Source organism: Miscanthus floridulus, unplaced genomic scaffold, assembly GCF_019320115.1.
Source record: "Miscanthus floridulus cultivar M001 unplaced genomic scaffold, ASM1932011v1 fs_603_1_2, whole genome shotgun sequence".
Classification (NCBI taxonomy): Eukaryota; Viridiplantae; Streptophyta; class Magnoliopsida; order Poales; family Poaceae; genus Miscanthus; species Miscanthus floridulus.
In genome coordinates this window covers 17,277-25,644 of record NW_027096995.1, presented here as the reverse complement: position 1 = coordinate 25,644, position 8,368 = coordinate 17,277, and the positions used below count along the sequence as shown (strand labels likewise).

Sequence of the window (8,368 nt, the reverse complement as noted above, 5' to 3'; positions counted from 1 at the left end):
ATAAAAAACAAGTGCGCAAGTCCAACATCAAACCAAAAGAACTTCACTCCTCGTGCGACCCACGGTCCCTATGCTCATCCTGAACTGAAGGCCACGAAGACCATGAGGACTGGCCTTGCTGGAGCGGCGCCGACGTGTAGCGGTGCTCCCACCCGGTGTGCGCGTGGTGGGTATGTGGCAGAGGGTAGCTCACCGCCGCTCCGGTCCCGTACTGTGGAGGCCGAGGAAGACCGCCACCCGGAGGCCCGAAGTATGTCGGAGGCGAAACAACCTGCCACCCAGGAGAACGTCCATCTGGAGGAGTCGGGTTCGAACCCGCTGACATTGACTGCACAAAGTAGACATGATCTCATTAGTAGCTACACAGACCTCGTGAAAACAATGGAGACCAATATATATACTCACCGTACTCCCCGTAGGGTCAATAGGTGCTGGACCGAACATCGTGGCGGGTAAAGGAGGCATGACAGCACCAGGGATCTGAATGCTCTGAATGTAGCTGGCAAAGTCCTGCCTCCAGCGCAAAGCCTCCTGCCGATGGGCCTCCTCTCTGGCCGCTATCTCCCGCCGATGGGCCTCCTCTCGGGCCTCTGTCGCGGCCCGCAGCTCGGCCAGCTCGGACTGCAATGTCACACCCAGGTAATTAGGTACATATGTAAAACCAATTAACGAGGAATGGAACTGAAGGTACCTGAACCGCTGCCAACGTGGACGGCTGCCGACGGCGTATGGGGACGTCGGAGGTCGTGCTGGTGGACCTACGAATCTGACGAAGGCTAGGAACGTTGGTCGGATCGATTGCGTTGTTGGCAATCGAGTACTGGCCGTGCGGTTTCCCTCCTCCCGTCCTCATCACGAGGTCTGTGTCCAGGGGCTGCTGGGTTGGATCGTAGTCCGGACCATAGCGCTGGCGAGCCGCCTCGGTGTACCGGGCCATCTTTTCATAGACGTTCGGGTTGGTGTACGCCTCGGGCCCATCTGCCGAGCTAAAGACGTTGTTCGGATCAGACGCTTTGCCCTTGTTCGACAAAGCGTAGCCCTCGTACAAGTTGATGACCTGCCCGTCATGGTAGCGGGACTGCAAGGAACACACAAGGACGATTACACGTAATGAGATAGAATAAATAAATAAATAAATAAATAAATCAACAGAAGCTTACCCATGCGTCACAGTACTGTCCGAGAGAGCGGCTCCCTTGGTGGTGTGCCGGCCCTTGCCTCATCTTGGCACGTTCACTTCGACTGCGACGCTCCTCATACGACTCCGGCGTTCTCCAGGCGTCCACAATGGCCTCCCAGCAGTCCATGTATGTTTTGCACCATTCAGCAGGAAACTACATGACATGGCAGAAGATGAATCAGTAGTAACGTCTTCTACTTCATTTGCATGGAAGGAATCATAAGCAATGTTCCTTAATTACCTGCATGTAGATGTCCTTGGCAACGTCGGTCTCAGGGTAGTGGAGCATCTTCTTGGCGTCCGCGGGTGGCAGCCTCTCAAGCTTCACGTCAGCGTAGTAGGTGACGAGGACTTGGACGTGCGCCTCGTAGTACATGTCCTTCACCCGCGCCATGGCGGCCCGGTCCTGCACCACCGACGCCCGGTCCTCGTACCCCTTGTCACATGTGAACCAGTCCTACATGTTTCATTAGTTCAAAAACGTCCAGCGAATGTGTATCGACAAAGCAGTGCAATAAGAACTCACCCAAAACTCCATCTTGATCTTTGTCGCGATGGGGACCTCGTGTGCGTCCTTGACTTTGTAGAAGTCCGACCAATGCCAAGGCACCACCTTGGTCCCGTCGTCGAGTTCGATAAGGCCAGGGTAGTGCTTCTTAATCAGGAGGCCCAGCATGCCATTCGGACTGCGTGCACCACCCCCGCTCACAATCCACGTCTTGTAATCTTCCACATAGCCGTTTCTGTACAGATCTTTCCAAATCTCATCCTTTATTTTTCTTTTTGAGTTCTTACAACTCCTACAGGGACACGGCATCCGAATCGACCCTCTAGCAGCCGGGCCAAATGCTTGGTCTAGGAAATTAGAGGTCCCCCTAACCCAATCCTCGTCCTTTCTTGCAAAGCCCGTGTACATCCAATCACGGTTAGCCATCCTCTGTAATACATATGCATAAGCAAGTAGTAAAACTAGGCATTGCATCTACATGGCGTTCCTACCTGCTAATAGGTGAAGGATAGGTCCTAATCCCACCCGCGGATGCGTAGATGGGTTAGCTTCCATGCATGCCCACGTCTGAATCGGAATTTCGGCAGCACCTCCCCGCTGTTCTCCAGATACACGTCCCCGTAGGGAGTGTGTGTATCCGGAGAACAACCGGGAGGTGCAACCGAAACTACGACTCAGACATGAGCAAGACATGGAAGCTAACCCATCTACGCATCCGTGGGCTGTCCAAAAAACGTGGACAATCCGAAACAGATACGGTTGGAAGTACTACTTCCAACTGTATCAATTTCGGACGGGAGACACCTAACTTGGTGACGCGACCTAGACCATGATACGGGAAGAGGGGTTATACCTAAGGTGCCGAGGTGACGCTGTGCAGGCCGACGACCAAGGCACGGGGCTACTTCGGATCCGCGCTTTTCTGAAACACAACAAAACAATATAAGTACAAATTTTCGGCAGAACCTCCCTTGTACGGAGAGGTTTCCAGAACCTGCAAAAAGAATTCAACATCACATACACGGCTCGATGGCCGACATCACATACACGGCTCGATGGCCGACATCACATACACGTTGACTGAACACATTCCTCACACAGCTCGTTGACTGAACACTTGTTTTCGTCTCAAAATTCAGCACGGTTCTAAGAGGGTGGGGGCGCTAAATAATAGAAGGCTAAAAATGCAACTAGCCGTATACTAATAGATATTAACAAATAACATAAATGATGATATCTATTCAAAGTGCTCTTATGCCCTACAAGCTACAATATCACTGAATCACTAAATATTCAAAATCGAAAATAGAAGCTGATCTGGATCTCAGTAAAACAGTAGGCAGTAGCTCACCGAGATGTGCAGCTGCAGCAGAGATGACAGATGCAGGACTGCAGGAGCCAGGAGCAGGGGGGGCAGCCGGCCAGTCGGGAGCAGGAGCCTGGGCGTGGCCGCCGGCCGGGCCACGGCGGAGGGCAGCCGGCGGGAGGCGGCTTGCCGGCTTGGCCGCTTGGGGAGGAGACCAAGAGAAGGCAAGGAGAAGAACGGGCGGCGCCGCAGCGGGCAGCGACAGGGAGAGCCCAGAGGACGAGCGCCGGAGGCCGGACGGAGTAGCTGGGAGGGGAGATGGCCGGCGGGAGGGGGGGTCTGGCCGGGCGCAGGGGGGACGAGGCCGGGGCAGGGCGGCGCTGCCGGCCGCGGCTGGCCACGGCGGGGCGGGGCAGCGCGCTGCGCGTGGCAGCGGCCGGCGGCGGCCGGCGTGGCGGGCCGGCGCGGCCGGGGAACGCGGCGGGGGCGGGGCAGCGGCTGCCTGCGGCCGCGCGCGGGCGCCGGGTGCGCGGCGGATCTGGCCGCGGCCGGCCGCGGCGGGGCGGCGCAGGGCGGGCGCGCGGCCACGCGGGGGCCGGCGGCGGCGCGGTGAAGGCGGGGGTCGCGGGGGCGGGCGCGCGGGTCGCGGGGGTGGGCGGGGGTGTGAGTGGATAGGGTTATCCCTTCCTTTTTTTTATTTTTTTAAAACAACAGAGCCTTTCCCGACTGCCGTAAAGCGGCAGTCGGCAAAGGCTTTACCGACTGCATACAGTCGGCAAATCCTTTGCCGACTGCCTCCCCATGGCAGTCGGCAAAGATTTTTTTTTTTTTGGTTTTTTGGTTCCAATTTTTTCCTGTGGGCTAAACATATTGTTTCAAGTACAATGTACAAATTTGGGACCTTTTGATGATATTTTGCTATATTTTATACAATTATTTTATTTCCTTGCATTTTCTCGCATAGTCCAAATTTAAACAGCAGGTGCATAAAATAATCAAACGCAGCCATTCGAAAAATAATATTCATGTTGAAGAGTGTATTTTTAGACCATGTACATGAGCCCACCCAAAAATTAGAAGGTCTTGTCCACGCGAGATGACAATCCCGGTGCGGTAGAAGTATTTTTCAATTATAAAAAATTCAAACGTAGTCTGAAAATCACGAAACTTGGCAAGACATCATGATATCGTATGTGGAGACTATGGTAAAAAATTGAAAATGTTTCGAATAAGTTTCGTCGTCTGATGTCCAAAACTCTGATATCTCACATGTGATCACATATGATACCACATGTGAGATATGGGAGTTTTGGACATCAGATGACGCAACTTGCTCCAAACATCATCAAATTTTTACCATGGTATCCGCATATGATAACATGACACCTCGCCAAGTTTCGTGATTTTCAGACTTCGTTTGGATTTTTTATAATTAAAAAATACTAATACCGCATCGGGATGGTCATCTGTCGTGGACAAGACCTTCAATTTTTTGAGTGGGTTCATGTACATGGCCTAAAAATATACTCTTCAACATGAATATTATTTTTCGAACGGCTGCGTTTCATTATTTCATGCACCTGCAGTTCAAATTTGGACTATGCGAGAAAATGCAAGGAAATAAAATAATTGAATGAAATATAGCAAAATATCATAAAAAGGTCCCAAATTTGAACATGAGATTTCAAACAATATGTACTGCCCACAGAAAAAAACTGGGATAAAAAATAATAATAATAAAAAAATCTTTGCCGACTGCCGTGGTACGGCAGTCGGCAAAGACTTACTCTTTGCCGACTGCCTAACATGGCAGTCGGGAAAGAGCTTCTTTGCCGACTGCCTTTCCTTGGCAGTCGGCAAAGAGGGCAGGCCTTTGCCGACTGCTAACGGAGGGCAGTCGGCAAAGCCGACGGCCCGGAATTCCGTCCCGTCCGACCACTTTTGCCGACGGTCTGTCTTTGCCGACTGTCTTTTGCAGTCGGCAAAGACCTCTTTACCGACTGCCAACCTTTGCCGACTGCCTTGGAGAGGCTTTGCCGACTGCCAGGCTCTTTTTCGACTGCTAGAGAAAAACAGTCGGCAAAGAGCCCCTTTGCCGACTGCCTGGAGAAAGGCAGTCGGGAAAGAGACTGGCAGTCGGCAAAGCCTGATTTTCCTGTAGTGACGGTTTGCTTCATCGGCGAATTGGCCGACAAAACTAACTGGTATTTACTGGGAAATAGCAGGAGAAGCAAATTGTGGCATATCAAATATTAGCATCGTTACATTCTTCATCACCACAGGTCAAGGTTGCGGCACCTTTAGGGCTTGTTCGGTTGTTTAGGATTCATGCCCTGGAACTATTCCCAGCTGGAATTATTGACTAATTTGTATAACAATTCATCAGCTGGATTGGTTTCTACCTCTATTCGTGAATAACCGAACGACCCCTTGCAAAATATAGTTGTTTAGTTTGTTGCCACACACATTAGTTAAATGTGGCACATGGAGCATATGGTTGTCATTTGGCTCTCTAGAAAAATTGCTCACCACTCTTGCTATGTAGGTTATCCCTTGTGCTTGTTATATTTAAGACGTACAATGGTCACGGTTCAATAATATTATTAATTTGAAAAAATAACAAAAAGATCAATGATTAGTGCATGATCGATAGAAACATGTGGGGATATAGAAGAAGAAAAATGGTAGAGAAAATCACCGAGTGACTCCTTAAGCACTATGGTGGCTAGCACTACTACAGTAAAACTTTCACGCGGCGTTAGGTTTTGGAGCTCCGAGGCGGGCGGGCTGGTGGCCCGCCTCGGTTAATCCTTAATGGAGGCGGGCATCCTTAGTCGTCCGTCTCGGTTAATAACAATTAACCGAGGCAGTTGCCCTCCGTTAATCGATTAACCGAGGCGGTTAACTTAAAATAACCGTCTCGGTTAATCAAAATTAATCGAGGCGGGCGCTTAAGGTTGACCGCCTCGGTTAATCCATTAACGGAGGCGGTTGGTACAAGGCAACCGCCTCGGTTAATATATGATTAACCGAGGTGGTTGTGCTTAAGTTGCCCGTCTCGGTTAATCCTGGGCTATAAATGCCGCGCCCAGCCGCCCCAACCTTCTTCCTTGTAGCATCTCCATTTTTGTGGGTTTTGAACTCCAAAACCCCCAAAATTGAGCATTTCTTAGGGGGAGAAGTTTTGCCCTTGGATTTGTTGAAGGAGGGCACCGCAGGAGGTTGCTACACGCTCTCCAATCCTCATTCTTCTCTCTTTTTCACAATTTGGGTGCTTTTTTCTAGATCTAGATCTTGATCTACATGGAGGAGAAAGAAAACAGATCTAGAGCTACCCGACTCCATTTTTTAATATTGTTTTGCTTATATTCCTTTTTCGCTGTGTGTGCAAGGTTCACGGGCATGGACAGGCGAGAATGGATGTATCGGACATCGAGGCTGGATCTGTCTTACCTGGGTCATGTGAAAAAGTTTGTTGCCGCTGGGAAAAAGCGTCATCTGAGTTTGAAGCAGCCGCGCATCAATTGTTCGTGTAATCGCTGCCAGAACAAGCTTCCCAGGAAGATGACGTGGTGCAATCTCACTTGGTCCGGTTTGGTTTCGTCAAGGATTGCACCGTCTGGATGTTTCACGGCGAAGCAGATGTGAGTGCCAGTGCATTTGGAGGAAACTCATCGATGTCGATGGCAGCGATGACTGCAGAACATAGGACAACAACCCTCATCATCAGCAGCAGCAGCCGACAGGCATGACACTGCTGCTCGCGACAATGCTGATCTTGATTACATCATGATGGATGATTTACTCCAAGACATGGCCAACGACGGCGGTGGGGGCGGATGGTGAGCAGGCTGCTGTGACGGAGCCCGAGGATGTGGAGGTTTTCAAGGAAATAGCTAACTACCTCGACCACGATGACATTCTGTTTGGGAGCTCGAGGTGGCTGGAGAATTTCAGAGAGATAAAGTAGGTGGCAATTGATCCCCTCTATAAGGATGGTCCAAAGCAGTGGACGGCGCTGCGTTTTAACCTCCAAATGCTGATGCTGAAGGCTCGCTATGGCTGGTCCGACACTAGCTTCAATGAGCTATTACGTATCCATTCTTCCACATACCTAGAGGATAACAAGGTGCTCGCCAATACCTATCCGGCGAAGAAGCTGATCCAGCCAGTGGCGCTGAAGCTTAAAAAATTGCATGCCTACCCTAACCACTGTATCCTATATCAGGGCTAGTATGAGAACTTGGAGAGCTGTCCACACTGCGGCGCGAGTCGATACAAGAGGAATGTCGGTTGTCGCATGGATGCGAAAGATGAGGGAGCCTTGAGTGGTCTAAACAAGAAGACGGCCAAGAAGAGCGGTGTGAAGCAGATCCCGTCTCAAGAGGACGAGGAAGAAGAGGGTTACATGCAGAGGAAAAGTCCTGCCCTATCAATGTGGTACTTGGCCGTGATCGATCGCCTGCGTGCCATATTCAGAAACCCCGAGGATGCCAAGCTGATGTCCTAGCATGCATCTGATGATCGCACGAAGGACGATGGCAAGCTGCGACAACCCGCTGATGGCCAACAGTGGAGGCATTTCAACGCCCAAGTTCTCGGAGTTTGGCAACGAGGCGAGGAACATCAGGTTTGCGCTAAGTACCGATGGGATGAATCTGTTCAGTGACCTCAGCGGCTCGCACAGCACATGGCCAGTCATCCTCACCATCTACAACCTACCTCCCTGGCTATGTCAGAAGCGCAGGTATCTTTTGCTGACCATGCTTATTTCCGGACCGAAGCAGCCCGGCAATGATATAGATGTGTTCCTAGAGCCGTTCAAGGAGGACATGAAGAAACTATGGGAAGAAGGGGTCAAGATGATGGATGCGTCCCTAAAGAAGGAGTTCACTCTAAAATCCATCATCTTTGTCACCATCACCGATTACCCTAGTCTTTTTTCACTGTCGAGGTAGATGAAAGGGAAGATTAGTTGCGTAGTTTGCATTGATGGTACCTGCTACACTTAACTTAATGCATCCAAGAAGATGGTGTACATGAGGCATAGACGATTCCTCATCAGAAAGCACAGGTACCGAACATCTACGATGAATAATTACTTCAACAACAAGAACGAGCCCCAAATTGATGAGCCGGAAAAGATAAGGTATGGGGAAAAGGTGTTTGAGATGGTGAAGGGCATAGAGGTCGAGTTCCAAAAGAAGAAGAAAGAGAAAGATGGGACCACGACAAAGAAGAGAAAGCGGGATAAGATGGAGGAACCATCTGTCACCGTTCCTTTCAAGAAGCAGTCGAGTTTCTTCAAGTACCTGTCGTACTGGAAGGAGCTAGATACGCCCTATGCCATCGACTGCATGCACCTAGAGAACGT

General features: G+C 50.6%; 1 protein-coding gene across 1 annotated transcript; it reads left to right on the top strand.

The window, feature by feature from the left end:
* The first annotated feature begins 3,312 nt into the window (after window positions 1-3,312).
* Window positions 3,313-3,669, top strand: LOC136532393 (uncharacterized). Its single transcript, XM_066525003.1, has one exon. The coding sequence runs from the start codon at window positions 3,313-3,315 to the stop codon at window positions 3,667-3,669; it is 357 nt and encodes a 118-aa protein (XP_066381100.1).
* The last annotated feature ends 4,699 nt before the right edge of the window (window positions 3,670-8,368 follow it).

Excerpts from the sequence above, each read along its gene's own strand:
- LOC136532393 (XM_066525003.1), top strand. The coding sequence starts at position 3,313 with ATGGCCGGCGGGAGGGGGGGTCTGGCCGGGCGCAGGGGGGACGAGGCC.